General features: G+C 46.2%; 1 protein-coding gene across 2 annotated transcripts in view; it reads right to left on the minus strand.

Annotated features, from left to right (window-relative positions):
• The window catches only part of KPNA3 (karyopherin subunit alpha 3), a 49,108-nt gene extending 40,957 nt beyond the window's left edge, over positions 1–8,151 (minus strand). Inside the window, exon 1 of one of the 2 annotated variants that reach the window (XM_030272910.4) lies at positions 7,946–8,151. In XM_030272910.4, coding sequence (XP_030128770.1) covers positions 7,946–8,023 — 78 coding nt within the window. In that variant the 5' untranslated portion in view covers positions 8,024–8,151. Of the gene's footprint in view, positions 1–7,433; positions 7,834–7,945 lie in introns of those variants that run through there. The other variant, XM_072929230.1, reaches the window with a different exon arrangement.
• Positions 8,152–16,311: the final 8,160 nt, after the last annotated feature.

Here is a 16,311-nt window from a genome sequence, read left to right on the forward strand (position 1 = left end):
ACTGATTTTGCACCTAATATTACAAGTGCACAGAAAGAAGTGAGAGGCCGTGATGCCAAAAAGCTGCATACAAAAAGTATTTGCTGGTTAGGGTGACTTCAGTTACGTCGGGAAGACACAACAACACAATCTCTCTGCAGAATTTCATCAACCTTCTGACTTACATTATAGCTGATCAAGAAAAGGCAAGGACTGGCACTCTAAGAACTGCTAGAACACTCAAAACCTGAAATCTGACACTCTACCTGGTCAGGAATCTCCTACTGCACCTCAGAAAACCTGGGCACAAGCCACACTAGCACCCCATGCGACTGACCACCTTCTTCTCCTAGTACAGATGAGCCCTATGTCCCACATCAGCAAGTTTGCAGTGGGGCTTGAACACTCAATAAAACACATCTCCATTAACGCAAGTCTTGAAAGGAAGCTGTTTCTCCAAACTGATTTTGAGAATCACTTCTTCTATCACCACCTCCAAAGTCCACCTGTTACTGAATCTGACAGTAACAAAGGTTAAAAATGCTCAAGAAGAGGTCCTCAGCTGACAAGACATGACAGAGTATGAGGGAAATTAGTAATTCAGTAACAGGTGTTTGAATGAAGAAGATAAAAATTTGTCTCCTGTTCTGCAGACACTAGTGCATTATATATTCCTATTTTGTACTTGCTGTACTTTTTAAATACACACAAAATCAAGTTCAAAGCCGACTGCAACATTTGCTTAGCCTGAGAAAGGAGACAAGTGTCAGGTGACCCAGAGGAGCCTCCCCAGCAGATTTAATGGTGTTAATCTGACTGTGAAGGGATAACAATCCAACAGTTAAATACCACTAGACAAGATATTCCTTCTCCCCTTCACACTGACCTCTTTGAGCCATCACTGGTCTTCTCCAGATGTGAAGGGCTGGCTCAGGAAGCTAAGGGAGCAGAAAATTAAAGAAACATGAAGAGCTTTGGTTCTTCATGAGTTCACTCCAAGGCACAGACAGTTCTGATGAAGGACTGACTCTGGAAGATACCAGTGCTTTTGATTACCCACATCAAATTTTGTGAAATGGAATACAAAACTCTGTTTCTGGTATTATATTAGTAAGCAGGAATGTCAATTCAGTATCAGAGTTTCCCACAGCAGGTATTTTGGAAACAACTGACAGACTCCATTATTGGAAAAGATACAGGTTTTGGACTTCTTTTTCAAATCAGGTCAGTTGATAATTTGTCTTTATTACTTGATGACACAACCCATTATCTACTAGTTCATTGCCGCCTCTAGCCTGTTATAAATTAGATGCCTCATTCCACTTTTAACTCTACAACAAACACAAATCTGATCCAGTTATTTGTAGCTGCTGCATCTTCCTAATTCCTGTCTTTTCATATAATGCAGTTTGAAATGACAAAACATTCTGCTTAGATATGTGCTGGAACTATACAATTATAAAAGCCTCAAAGAACTTATGCAAAAAGTAGTTAAAGAGCCCTTAAAACTAGTCTGACTGTTACATTGCTACCAGCTGTGACCAGATTTCAATATTCTACAAATTAAAAATCAATCCTTTCACAACAGAAGCTTTAGAGATACTAGTGCCACTGCTATAGTGTTAGAAATACACAAGAATGAAGAAAATCAAATTCTGTAATTACAGGAAGATTACGAGAGGCTTGGTATATCACAACACCAAACAGCAATAATTGGGCCTCAATACAGCAAGCACAGATCCCAATCAGCTTATGAAGATTATGTTCATCACAAGATACCATCTCCAAACCGCATTCTCCACAGGTATTTTGGAAATAAACAGTGATTTCCTAATATATGTGTGTATTTAAATCTTTTAAAATGCAATGTATTCAAGTGATTTTGAACCTCACGGAAAACACTACACAGTATATCTAAATAGACTTATTAGGTGTTTGCTTTCTGCCAAGAGTCACAAACATTTCACAATGTTCAACCATTTACTTGTACACTAAAGCTTAGAAAATTCTGCAGCAATAGCAACCAAAGAGGCTTCCCACATCTGTACCTTACTTCTTACCCATGTACTTCTTTCCGAGGTACAAACATGTACACTTGTATTCTCCCAAGAGTATATATACTGGGTTTAAAGGGTAATAAAGAAGCAGCTGGAGTTAAAAAACAACTCCGCATGAGAGTACTGGATCTTGTATGCTCCCAACAGGAAGTTACCTGCCACCTGTGTTGTCACTTTACCTACTGAGACTCAACAAGTCAGTGAACCTTACAGCAGGTCCAGACTACCTTAAACCCACCAAAACCAGCTGTTAAATCCCTACTCCCTCCTGGTATCCTCTCTCCTGTGCCTAAGTGAAATGCAGAGAGCTGACCAATCTGTACTGTGAAATATTGGAAAAAAATGCACTGGTACAAAGTTGCTAGGAGTAACAAGATTTCTGGGTCTGCTACAACACTTATCTGTTTCATGAAGCCTTGGAGGGGAATACGAGGAGACAGCAAAAACTTTACTTAGTGCACAGAACAGCACCCAGAACTGAGCTGGTAGCCATGTCCACTCATTTGCTAACAGTGTGCAGGTATGGAACCTCCACTGCAAAAAGGCTGTGACACTTAGGAACACGGCTTTAAGCCAGCCTAATTCCAGATGCCCAGATACTGCAGAGATTTGGCCTCCCCAGAACAATGTTCCTTTGCTCACAAAAAATTGATGGCAGAATGACTGAAAAATGGGACTGAGTTCAAGCATCCTCAGAAACTAGATCCTCACTGTTAGCAACACAGGAGCAGTAAATACACTGAATCTGCCAGAGCTGATGACTGAGATCGAGGCTAAGCCCACTTTTTTTCTCTGCCTCATTTGGGGTAAGAATGCTCAAAGTACAGAATGAAAATGTATCCATCAAAGTTCCTGATCCCAAAGGTGATACAGACTTAAAGATCACACAACTGCCTGTAAGTGGGAAAAAGACAGCAGTGACCAGGACTTCAGAAACTAAAAATCAAATATAGCAGGAGTACAGTGAAAGATGACAGAGTGGCTGTGAGAACCCTGGGCTTGGTTAAGGGGCCTCATGTGGTGGTAAAGTCTCTCCTCCAACCCGTGCTTCCAAAGAAAAACTCCGCAGCCTCTTGTTGCTCAGTCTCAAGGCAGTTTATTGCTGGTTATCTAAAAGATTGTCTTCGCCCGCTGCGGCTGTTTGGTCAGCGGCCCAGGCAGAGACACACACACCCCTGACACCCTCACTGTCCGGTGTCTTCTTCTTCCCTCCCCCCGCCCAGGGCTGCTGCTATCTTTTATATGATATATTACATATTATATGTTTACAGATTTTCCCCAATACCAACTATCTATGTTACAATGTGCTTTTCTACTTTAAACCAATCCATGAGTGCCAGCATCACCAAGAACATGGAGGCAAGGAAGAAGAAGGAGGAAGAACAGGATCAGGCCCACTTTCCTCCATCTTAGAACTTCTGACCCCCCTGTACAAAGTAAACCCCCCCTGTACAGGTGCTAAAACCCCCCTGTACAATACTAAAAAATTTTCCCCTCTAATTTGTAACTACTTTTACTATACCATCTAACCCTTTGTGACTGCTTGTTCCACCTTCAAAGTTGGTAACTCATTCCATGGCTCAAACTCAAAATCACAGCTGTTTCCAGCTGCTTGCCAGGGTCTAAAATGCTTCTGACCAAGGCCTGGAACCTCCAAAAATATCTGAGGGACATTTTGAGTTCCAACAAGTGGCTACATTTCCTTTTGGCAAACAGCCCTCAACAAATCACAGAAGAATAACCCTACAGTCTATCCAACAGAAGATCGAGGACTAGTCTTCTTTTGACTTATGACTAGGGGTATGACAAGTATACAAAAAGGAAATTTTAATCCCAGTCATGGAAGTGTTTTTACATAAAGTTATTCAGTTTATAACTCACTAACTGCTTTCTTTCTAGGTTTTAGGTTTCTTTCTCTCATTGGTTGGTTTTCTTTTAAATGAGTGCACATAAGAGTTTTAATTTAGTATGCACTTTGCTAATTTCATGACCACACAGTCTCATTATATCACACACAAAAAACACCAGCAAGTCATGCAGACATCCCTACAAATTATAACACCTCTGCTTATCAAGACTTTTTCCTCAGTTTTACACAGGGATGCTGACTAATCCTGACAGAAATAAACAGGCTGATTGTTTGATCCCTCACCTTAAACAACAGAACTGTGAGTCAACAAATGGGTGCCTGCTACTGTAATAAACAATAAGTAACATTTCTAATCCAAAACATTGAAGGAGTAAATAATGATAGGAAGGATGTTACTCAGCAAAGAATGAAGCTGAAGAACTGCAAAAATCAAAAGATGCAAATTAGGTTTTCTAAAATCTAAGTTAGCTTAGATATCAATATAAACAAACACAGTTACAGTGAATGTCACAAATTAAGTGATTGCAACTGTTTAATTTTGTCCTGTGAAGCCTCAACTGTACTGCAATAATTAGTGCTGGACATTTAGGGAAAAAAACATCACTGAGACTTAATACTCATGTCCACAATCAACAAAGGAAAGCCTTCTCATTTTATCTGTAACAATTCAAAAACCTCTTTCACATCTTAGAAGAACACAGAATTCAGAAGGCTGTGAGGAGAGAACTGGCAGTTGTTTGTCCAGATGAAGCCATGAGTGCCTTGGCTCCTTATTGATCAGCTCTGCAGGTTGAGGTTAACTTTGTCCGCTGCTAATCACATGTAGTACCTATAAAAATAAAAAATCTCACTAATTAAAGAACGAACAGAAACTCACATTCAGTGAAGAACACTTACCAAGTGGTAGGTATTTGATACTGCTATTATCCCTTTTGAGGACTAAATAATTTTTTTGAATATTAATACCCCAAAATGAAAATTCCAGTTCAGTATCAACAATTTTACCGCCCTACAAGAGGAAGACAACAAAGAGGTATGGAACTTCCACCCAAACTTGAAACTAGAAAAAGGAGAATGAACCTCTACAGGTCAAAGATTCAGAACCTTTGATTTCTGCTCAACAGATCTGTTCTTTTGCTCTTAGAAAATCACAATGGGATCCATAGCGAAATCCAAAAGTACTTACCCATCTTTTGTTTCCCTTAAAGTTGCATTAAGAAAAAGCAAAGACAATTATATGTCCCAGCAAACCCAGTAATAAAATACAAGTTAAGAACAAATTAAAGGAGTAAGTATTTTGGTCTGCCAGAAGAGTCTGTTCCCGGAGGGGATCAATAGCAACTCTTAAGTATTTAATAGCAGTCAAAGGAAGATTACTAAAGAATGTGTTCAAGCCTGATGTGTTCAAAGGCAATGACTGTCTCCAGGCAGAAGGTGACTCAAGAGCCACTGTTTTCAAACTGAAGCTGAGACGGTACAGCTTTGAATATTTTAAATTTTCCAGAGGATATAATCTAGATATCAGATCATGATTTATCATGTCATCATTCTAAATACTTCATTTCTCTCTGGTGGAATTTGACAAAATAAGAAGATGTAGATCAATGCCAATGAAAGCACTGTTGCCTCCTGATGTCCAAAGATGAGTAGAGAAAAGTGGAGGCAGGATCTCTATGTCAAACTCTTTATTGCAGTACAGGGAGCAAAACAAGTGTATTTAATTGCTGACAGTTGAGAATCAGGTATATTTGATTTAGAAAACAAATACTTTGACTACATAGAGACAATCTGCGCAATCAGCAGGTCAGTCTGTGTACCAGTTCCTCAAGAGAGGCACAGTACCTAATGGCAATTATATAGCTCTGCTGTGCTCATTCGTTCTCCACTCTAAACTTACTTACATTGTTTTACTTTTAGAGGCTTGAGTTAGATAAAGTTTACTCCAGAAGGGTACTTCTAACATGAACTTTTAAATATCCAGATCAGAAAAGAATCAAAAAGGAGGTTTAGTAGAAAATATCAGACATTTAACACAAATTAAACTGAAAGACACTGAAACATTTCCAATCTTTAATAGTCCTTTACATGAAACTAAATTTCATTTTAGCATATCTCCATGGGTATACAACTTTAAAACACCCCTGCATTTTATCTACTTGTTAGTGCAAAAGAAATATGTTACCTAGATTTTAACCCTTTTCAAAAGCAGATATGACAGCTTTAACTACATTACCATTATTGGAGCTCTGCACCAGTCTTAGGCACAGCCACAGAAAGGAAATCAGTCAGCACACTGGAAGGCTGGGATATACTTCTCCGTAACAGCAAATACACTACTCCAAAATAATAACTCCTCTTCAGGGGGAAATGAGAGCTAAGCTACCTTAGCTGGTCTGGCAGAAGTAATCTCAGCAAAGCTTAGGCAGTCCATTCTCTCCTTCCTCCCCATGGAGGCAGATATTTAATTCCCCTCGTCTTGAGCATGCTATAATATAAGCAAGCGTGGATGACAGATCAGCTCACACTAGGCATGAACATACCTAACCTTTCCCTGTTTAGAGCTCTGATGGATTCAGGCCAGTTACTGAGAAAGCAGCAACAAAGCCAGTAACCAATACGGAGGGATGAGACAAGGACAAAATGAATGAGGAGCAGCAGGAAGAGCCTCACTGGATGAGAAGAGGAAAAAGAAATGTACCACGCCCCCTCCTTACCCTGAGAAGCTACTGCTAAACAGAAGGATGGGCCATTTTTAGTTACTTTCTAACGTTTACTAATGATAGCCAGAAGTGTTGGAAGTTATCATACTCTTTACATGCAAGGTTTTCTGTAAGAAAGATTCACCACTGCAGACTTAAATAAAAATTAAAGATTGCTTTATACTGTGAATGTCATCTTAAAGACACTGCTGCTGCTAAGCCTGACCTGCATAAAATTGTCTCCACCCAAACAATAGCAGCAGAAGTGTGAATTCTGCTAAAATACAGAATGTGCTTTCAGAGCACTGAAATTACAGTCTACTGATTACAGAGTGAAGTGATAAAATCAACAGAACCATGGAAAACACCCTCAGGTGAAGTCAAAGTAATCTGACACATATTTAGGTTTTCACTCCAGCGAATCCTAAGCCGATTTCAATTCTAGCCTGATTTCAGAGCTCCCTCCCCCTTCCTTTCCTATTACAGAAACTTAAATACGAGATTTGGGATTTCCTCTTTCAGCTGCGAGTAGAAATGAAGATGTGTCCGATAATGACACGCAGATTCGAAGACCTCTGGAACCCCTCTAAGGGACTAAGCTCCCAATAACCCTGGAACTCTCAAATCCGGGGGAGTAAGCTACTACCCCATTAGCCTTACCGAGTACTGCACTCCTTCCCCATTTAGACGCAGATGCCCAGGAAACCATTACTGATGTGCCTACCAGCATTTGAAAATAAAGTATAAAAACTGAAAAGAAAAAAGGGGTTGATCACGGTAGGACAAGAAACAAAACGGGCCAGCGCAGCACACCGTAACCAGGCTCACCAGAGCGTGGGAGCGGTCCCCGGCACCGGCAGGGGCCTCCGTGCGCGGCAGCGGCACCGCGGGCCGAGGGCAGGGCAGCCCCGAGCTCCGGCGGAAGGGCCGCCACCGCCCCGGGGGGGGCGGCACAAAAGGCGGCCGGCACCATTGTCCGAGGCCCCATCCGAGCGCCGGGCAGGGGAAGGCGGCGAGACGGGGAGGCCACCGGGATGGAGCGGGGAGCGCGGCGGGAAGAGAAGGCGCCGCATCCCGCCGGCCCTGCTCGGGGCCCGGCGGGCCGGGCGGGCAGCAGAGGGGCCCGCGGGCGGCCCGGCCGCGCCAACCCTTCCCCCGCCGCCGCCTCCGCCCCCCGCCGGCCGCGCCCGCCCGCATGACGGCGAAGAAAAAACCCCCCTCAGGCGTTCCCCCCGCCGCCTCCGCCCGCCGCGAGCGCGGCCCAGCCCGGCCCGGCCCCTCCTCCGCCGGCCGCTGGCGGAGGCCAGGTCCGGCCAGGGCCCCGCCGGCCCCACACGCACCTCCGCGTCGCGGCCCTTGTTCTTGAAGCTCTTGATGCGGTGGCTCTCCAGGCCGGTGGCGGCGGCGTTCTCGGCCATGGCGGCTCCTGCGAGGCGGCTCCGGCGGCTCCCGGCGGCGGCTCGCGCGAGGGGCGGAGGGAAGCGGGACGCGCTCCGTGACGAGCGCCAAGGGGGAAACGGGCGGGGAGACGGGAGGGAGGGGGGGCCGCTGGCGCGCGCGCGCGCGCCGTTGCTGAGTGACTGGGAGAGGGGCGGGGGGGCGGAGAAGGGGCGGTGCGGGCGCACGTGACGCGAAGGGCGGGCGGACGCAGTCCAATCGCGGCGCGGTGTCGCGCTCTGGTCCCGCCCCCTCCCGCCCAGGTCCCGCCCCCGCCCCGCGCGGCATTCTGGGGCGTGTAGTGCCAGCAGGCTGCGGCTCCGCACGTGCAGCGGCGGCCCGGCCGCGGGGCTCCAGCTCGACGCCGGCGGGAGAGCCGAGGGCCTAACGATACTGTCTGTGCACACAGAATCGCAGAACAGGTCAGGTTGGAAGGCACTACAGTGGCATATCTGGTCCGACCTCCCTGCTCAAGCAGGGCGAGCTGACTGCACATGGCACAGGATCGTGTCCAAATGGTTCTTGATATCTCCAGTAAGGGAGACTCCACAGTCTTCTCTTCAGGTAAACTGTTCCAGTGTATGGTCACTCACACAGTAAAGAATTCTTTTGTCATGTTCAGGTGGAGCTTCCTGTGCATCAGTTTCTGCCCATTGCCTCTTGTTCTATTGCTCAGCACCACCAAGCAGAGCCTGGATCCATCCTCTTGGCACCCTCTCTTCACTTACTCATAGACACTGATGAGATGTCTCAGTCATTTCTTCTCAAGGCCAAACAGGGCCAGCTCCCTCAGCCTTTCAACACAGAAGAGATGCACCAATCCCTTATTCATCTCTGTAGCTCTTCACTGGACCTGCTCCAGGAGCTCCGTGTGTCTCTTGTGCTGAGGAGCCCAGAACTGGACCCAGCACCCCAGATGTGGCCTCAGCAGGGCTGAGTAGATGGGCAGGATCACCTCCTTTGTCCTGCTGGCAATGCTCTTCCTAATGCATTGCAGGATTCCACTGGTCTTGTTAGCTGTGGGATTTTCCTCGCAAATGCACTCTGGAGTGACCCCACTGGCACGGCTCATGCACAAAGTGGCCTCAGGCAGCTCTGCCAGCCAAGGCTGTGTCGTGGGTCTGCTCTGCACCTCCCTCTGCTCCTCATGACTGCAGTAACATTGCTGCATGCAGCCTGGGAAATGCTGCACAGCAAGCATCTAAGAAATCCAGGTGTTTTAGAAGCTTTGAGTCCCCATTGGTGAGTCTGCCATGAAAGCAAGCCCTGCCTGGGAAAAGCAAATCCAGTGCTTTGCCAACATGCCCTTCATGCCACACTTGTACATGGCAGCTGGAGCTACATACCAGCTGTAATGCAGAGCACAAAGGGGCTCTGCCAGCCCAACAAATTGTCCCCAGCCTGTCAAAAGTATTGCAGCACGACTCCCTCTGGGAGTGTTTGGACAGACTGCAGACAGATCCAGCACCTCCAGATTGATGGTAGCCTGGGCACAGCAGTTTGGGTCAAATAGAGTGCCCTGAAGTCACACCAGGAATTTTCATGGTAGAAAAGAGGATGTATGTGGATGATGTAGTTGTAGACAGTGGTAAGCGGTATCTAACACCGTTTGTAAAGCAGATTATTATCCAAGAAAACCAAAACCCCAAAATAATGAAAACATGTAACCTTCACATCTAGCTAATCTTACACCATTCAGGTTCTGCAACAGATCCTTATAGCTATATATAAATTTTTCACATACTTCTTTCAGAGGTCTCTAATTGACAGCTCAGCTTTTTATTTGCCTTCTCCTAACCCTTCTTTGGATCATTCAAGTGACTGTAACTTGTACCTCACGGCTCTGGCAAAACAAGGCTTGCAGCCTGATGGAGATGAGTAAAAATCTGGAAGACGAATGCACTTCCTCACCATCATTGAGGTGCGTGCCAAATGTTCTTATCTGACAGATCAATATAGCATTTCCATCTCTCTTGTTTCCAAGTAGTTTTGACTCCCAATACACTTTCCTCCGTGCCTTTTCCCAAGAGTTTTATCTGAGTGTGCTGCACCATTGTTGCTAGGAGTGGAAGAGAAGAAGGAGTTAGAAGCAGGCAAAGCCAAAAAGGCACAACCAATGTGGCCAGCGTTTGGCAGAGATGGCTTCTGGGCTCTGTCACTTGCACCTTTGAAGGAAAATTTGCTCCAGCTGTCTTCAGGAGAGCTCCTAAAGCAGATTCAGCAGCTGAGAGCTTAGTTTTACCCCTCTGAGGAAGGTGGATGTAGCTGCCAGCTGTGGCTGTCTCAGGCCTGGTAGGATAGCAGAGCAATGCTGATATGATCCCTGCTAGGCAGGATCTGTTCTCCTCTGGAAGAACTGGTCACATTCACCCTGAACAAAAGATTATTGTTCAGCACCAGTCAGCGTAAACTGAGAGGTAAAAGGAAAGCTTGCAACTAAATATCAAGTGTCTCCAGGTTGGGATAACTCAATTTACCAATCCATAAATCTATACTCCTTCCACTAGATAGGATTTATAAATTCACTGGTTTTTTTTCTTCCCCATACCTTCTTTGATACAAGCCCTTCAGAGTTTCTATAGTGCATTTCATTAATCCCGGTAGACACTCAGGAATTGAACACCTCTTAGACAGAGCTACGTGGAAGTTTGTTTGGCTTTACTGCCTGAATAAAGCTTTATGGTGAAGCTCTTCACCACAAAGAGTTTTGGTAATTGAAGTTGCATCAGAGAAAACATTTTGATGCTGTTAACCAAATCATACTTTTTGGCACTGTAATCAACAGACACTACTAAAATATAAGGAATGACTACTTGGCTACTTTAAAAACAGAACGAGCCGTGTGGATCTGGGTGGCCGTTCTTCATCACCATTAGTTTCATATCAATGTGTTCATGTTGCCAAGACCTGCAAGATATGTGTCAGGGCCATGAGCACATTTAAAGGATTGACTAGCCCTGAGCAGCCTCCCCGTGCTCCATTTCCATCCCTTGCTCCAGTGATGCTGCAGTGGTGCCAGTCTCAAGCTCCATTGCAGCCCTGGCCCAAACGTGGGTGCTAGATGTCCTGGCTGGGTAATGGGAAAGGGTGAAGGGAAGCAAAAGAGGGTGGTTAGGGCCACTGAGGTCTGTGGGTGCCTTCAGTGCTCTGACAACATAAACCCTGTAGCTTAAAGAGCTATGAGGAGGAAAGATCTTTCATAATTCAAAGATAGGGGCAATAAGAACTTTTCTGGTGTCCCATTACTGGGTGAAGCTGAGTAGTGCTTGTTTCTGGGATGACCTGTTGACTCCAGCAAACAGCCCAATGACTATTGCTATATTTTGGGAAGAGCATGTGATCAGCTCAGGAGTCCACCTGCAGTGTCAGAGACAGAGGCCACTCACCCTGTGGTTGCCAGTCACTTGTTCTTTTGGAGTCAGCAATTTTGTCTGCATCCACCAGTCAACAGAGCTGCAAGAAAACCAGCATGTAAAAAAAATGTAATGAACCTGAGTCATATTCTTGCTGGCAATCCCTCCAAGAAGGACTGGGGAGGTTTAGGTGCACTGCTTTGAGATGCAGTCCCACCCTACTAATGGATACGAGAAGGCGAGGCAGGAGAGACAAATAAAACATGTCAGCTCCTCAGTCCCTGTTCACAGCCATGAGCAGCTGAAGCCAAGACTTTAGGATGGAGGAGGTATGGATGCCTCCCCAGCAGAGAAGCGGGATGGCTGGCAAGGTGGGATCATCTTGAAACACTGCGGCTCGCTGCTGGTATTGGCTACAAACTGCATCTCAAAAACAGTCTGTAAAATCACGCAACTTGTAATCACAGGAAGGTACAAGGATTGCTACAGAAGTTTAAGCTGTTCACTAAATCACCCATGGGTCTTGTGCCTTGCTTGCCCACCTCAAAATCGGATATCCAAGCACCTCTGACCTGGGATGCACAAAGCTGTCACGAAGTGTTACCACTGGCATGGCAGAGCGAGAGAAAGCCTTTTTGCCCTATGAAATCTGCACTGTTCATGTGCTCTCTAACTCTCAGCAGACATTAACTTTCATGCCTTGCCTTCTAGTACCTCTAGAGACAGCATGACTGGGGCAGGCTCAGACCCTTGCATGGCTGGGTTCCCTGCCCAGACGCTCTGTGGCTGTCCTGCTGTACGTACAGCTCTCCACCAACTGTCTGAGCAGCGTTTTGGGTGTTGTTCTCTTACAAAAAGGGATGAGTAACACATGAAGTAAATGAAAGCAGTGCCTTTGACACTCATTTTCCCTTAAGGAACATGTATTGTTTTGGTGAGACCATTAATGTGTGTTTGCAGTTCTCTCCATCACTGAGGTAAAAAAAAATTGTCTTCAAGGAAGAGTTATGTTCTTACCACATTGCAATTGTGGCTTCGTAATGACAGTGAGCTAAATCCTGGTAGACACTCCAGCTTTGTCAAAAGCTGCCAACAAATGCCCTGTGAGCTAAGAGGTAATGCTCCAGGAGACATGAGATAGATCCACTGAAGAGAAGCCCATGGTAAGTTGCTGTGTAGAAAGATCCACGACCCCCAGGTAAGGAAACCCCTAAGCTGAAAACTGTTGAAACACTGGGAAAGTGCTGGGGGAGCATCACTTTTTTTCTTGTTCTTATGCTTTTCTCAATACATCTGTTTACTGGTGACTGTTGGAGATGCAACAGTCTTGCTGAATTCTTATTCAAACATGCTTTTGGTTTGACCCACAATAGTTCCTATATTCACAGCAGATAATAGTGAACCATGTCAGTGTGAATTTGATACCCGAGTAGTCCCAGAGTACAGTGTGGTCCTCCAGGTTCAAAACAGGTGGTTATGGGTGTCACTTGGTTGTCCTGTTGCTGTTTTGTCCCTTCTCTGGTCACCCATCCTGGAGACAGCTTACATTGTGCCATACTCCAGTCTGGGGTGAAAATAGCTGCTTTTTTGGAAGAAAACTCCAGCCATAGGTTTGGATGTAGCCCACAAGGAAACACTCTCTGGCTGCAGTGGGGTGAGCATCTCATCAAATTGGCTCTCTGATGTTGTTTCCCTGTCTTTCAACATTGTCTCAGTAGACCTGGCAGTCTGAAATACTTCTCTACAGCAGAGCAGCTTATCCTGTTACCCATGGGCAGTGTGGTCAATAGCACCTTGCAAAAACAAGCAGCTCCAGTGGGCTTTCAGGAGCTGTGCAGACTGGTAAAGGGCTCAGGGATATGAGGGCCAGCCCTCCTCAGTATCTCTGTGCCAGGACCAGTCCCAGAGGGCTGCCCTTTCTGCTGGAAGAAGTCACTTCTGGGGGCAACATAAAGAGCTCGGGAGGGAGCTGGCATGAGGCTGGCTTTGGGAGAAGCAGTGAACAGCCCAGGGTCAAGATTAACAAATGCCTCATTATCTACAGACGAGGAACAGAAGTATTGAGGGAGCAGCTGGATAGTCTGCGAGCATCTTTAGAATCTTAGAATCTGGGGAACATTGTTAATGAATGAGGAACTGTAAAACCTCTGGTTATTCATAGGTTCTCTGTGCTCTGTCTGAGCCAAGTTGCTGTCTCAGCATCTTTGTCCATGCTTTGACTGGGAGAATAGGTTCTGCTCCTTCTGGTTCAGAGTATCACTTTCCTTGTCTGCTATTCTCAGAGGAAATCCCAGAATCTGCAATATTTCCTCATCTTCTGTTGCTCCCTGTTTTTAGCCAGCTCCACAAAAGAGCTGGTAAGCTCCTGTTGGGGGGACAGCAAGGTGGGCATGAAATAGGGGCTTCATAGGCAAGGATCTTGTGCTATGGTACCCAAGCAAGAAGAGCTGAGGCAGGTCCCAAGTGATGTCCAGGGCCAGACCAGGGAGTTATATGCCAGGTACAGGGATAGCTGCAATGTAGCTCAGGCAGAAACCAAGGGCAAAAGCCATACTTAAAAACAGTGCCTGAGATAAGGGGAGTGAGTCCTTGCCAAGGCTCTTCGCAGCTTGTTCTCAAACAGCTCTTTGATTCAAGGCCAGGCAGCTGCACTGTCAAAGCTGGCCCTGGGCCCAGGCCGCCCAAGCCCCAGGAGGAGGGGGATGTGCTGAGGGCCTGGGCACCCACCTAGAGCTGAAGACATCCCTTCCTCCAGATGTCTGAGCTCCAGGCAGCCACTGAAACCTGACAGGTCACAGGTATTCACACCAACTTTTCCAAATTTAAGTTAGATGATGATCAGGAGCCAGAATGTCATCCTGCCCAGAGGATCCAACCAGGGCTTCTGAGATACTGTTTGCAGAACCATGGATCCACCACCGTCTTGGCTTTGGCCTTGAGATGCAGGTGCTCAAGAGGCTGGGCTGGGCTGTTCCACAAACAGCAAAGCCTGATGGGCTAGTGTTTTTTTATCTAAAAAGCATTTTGTAGAAATGGCTCTGGGCAGTCTTACCCATGGCCCAGAGCCTTTGGCACAGGCAGCCCGGAAATGCACCGGTTGAAGCCCAGTTCCAGAGCCAAAAAGGGCCAGGAAATTTCTGGCACAGGCAATGTTGTAGCTGAAGGAGATATTAAAGGAATGCAATTTACAGGAAAGGTCCCTGAGGACCTGGGAGTGACTGTCCGCAGGATAACTCTTAATTTACATTTCAAAGTGGATAAATCAATTTACATAATTGGGAGTTTTGTTTTATTGTCATGGCCTTTCACCTGCAAGCCCTGCTGTGATGTTCTCCCATGAGACATGATGGCCACCAGTGTGACAATCACTATCTTCTGACATCTCTCTTCCTATTCCCTGACTCACTACATCTTCTAGGCAGAAGAGCTCCCCAAAGTCTTCATGCAAGCTGTGGAAACTGTGGCAAGTGGAGAATGCCACAGTGGTTGAGGTGAAGCCTGTCTTGGGAGCCGTGGGACTCACATCAGCTACCCAAAGCCCCTGTACTGCATCCTTCAATAGTCATGGGCCAGATAAAGGCTACTGCTCTCCATCTATGAGGAGGTGGCCACTGGGATAATGGAGACAACTGTCAGCATCACTTGTAACAGGGTGCTGGTATTGCACATGTCTGTGTGGTCACAGTGTGTGCACAAGATGGCCAGTTCAGAGCTGTGTGTGCTGCTCAGGCCTGGTGTTGGTGAGGTTCAGCAGGGATGGCAGCTCTGTTGTCACAGCCCACTCCTGACAGCTGGCAGGACACATGCCCATGGCCTGTCTTCCCCAGAACTATTGCAGTTTCTGCAAACCAGCCTGTACACCAACTTCAGGGCTCCAGTTCAACCATTAAACACAGGAGAGCCCTGGTTGGCTCTGGTTGGTCTCTCAAAGAGGATCCAGACAGGACAACCTCATTTTAGTGAGTACATAAAATCTCTGGAGTGCTGTGAGGTCAGACCTCAACTTGCAAACTCCCTTAGTCTGACACCCCTTAGCTGACAACCCCAAGCAATGAGATGTTTCACAGAACCATGGAATATCCTGGGTTGGAACAGACCCACAAGTATCATCAAGTCCAAGTCTTGGCCCTGCATATCAGACAAGATCTTGTATTTTGGCAGCACAAGGGAAAAGGATGGTTTTTCTCTCATAGCCTCTGATTTGGTAGCGCTGAAGGATCACTTCTAAAGTAACCTAACTGCAAGTTTGGAGCTCTGTGGGTGAGGTGACCTTCATCAGCTCTAGAATGATAATGAGAAGCCATCCTGACAGCCTCCTAAACACCACGGTGCTGGGACACTGATGCTTTGAAGAGATGATGAGTGATAGCTGACAATAGCTAACACTGGGATTGGAGAGAGTAGTTGGATCAACCATAGTCAGTGGTGTTTAGCTATCACAGATGTGAAAAGCCAGCACTTTACCATCTGTGCTGGGCTTCCATGGCAAGATTTTGGTAGCAGTGGAGCTACAGGGGTAGCTGATGTGAGAAGCTGACAGAAACTTCCCCTGTGTCCTACAGAGCCAGTGCCAGCCGGCTCCAAGATGGACCCAACTGTCAAGGGCAGGGTGGGGGGAAGGTGTTTAAAGATTTGGTTTTATTCTCATTACTCTGCTCTGATTTGATTTGCAATAAATTAATTTCTCTGAGTTGAGTCTGGTTTGCCCACAACAGTAACTGGTGAATGATCCCTCCCTGTCCTTAATTCAACTCATAAGCATTTGTCCTGTTTTTCTCCCCTGAGAAGGGGAGAAATCCTGCTGAGAAGGCAGAGTAATAAACTGACTTGGTGGGCACTGGGGGTCCAGCCAGGGTCAACCCACCACACCATCACAAAGCATAATGGCCTGCTTCAGATTTTGGTACATGTTAGCA

The sequence above is a fragment of the Taeniopygia guttata genome, chromosome 1, assembly GCF_048771995.1.
Source record: "Taeniopygia guttata chromosome 1, bTaeGut7.mat, whole genome shotgun sequence".
NCBI classification, from domain to species: domain Eukaryota; kingdom Metazoa; phylum Chordata; class Aves; order Passeriformes; family Estrildidae; genus Taeniopygia; species Taeniopygia guttata.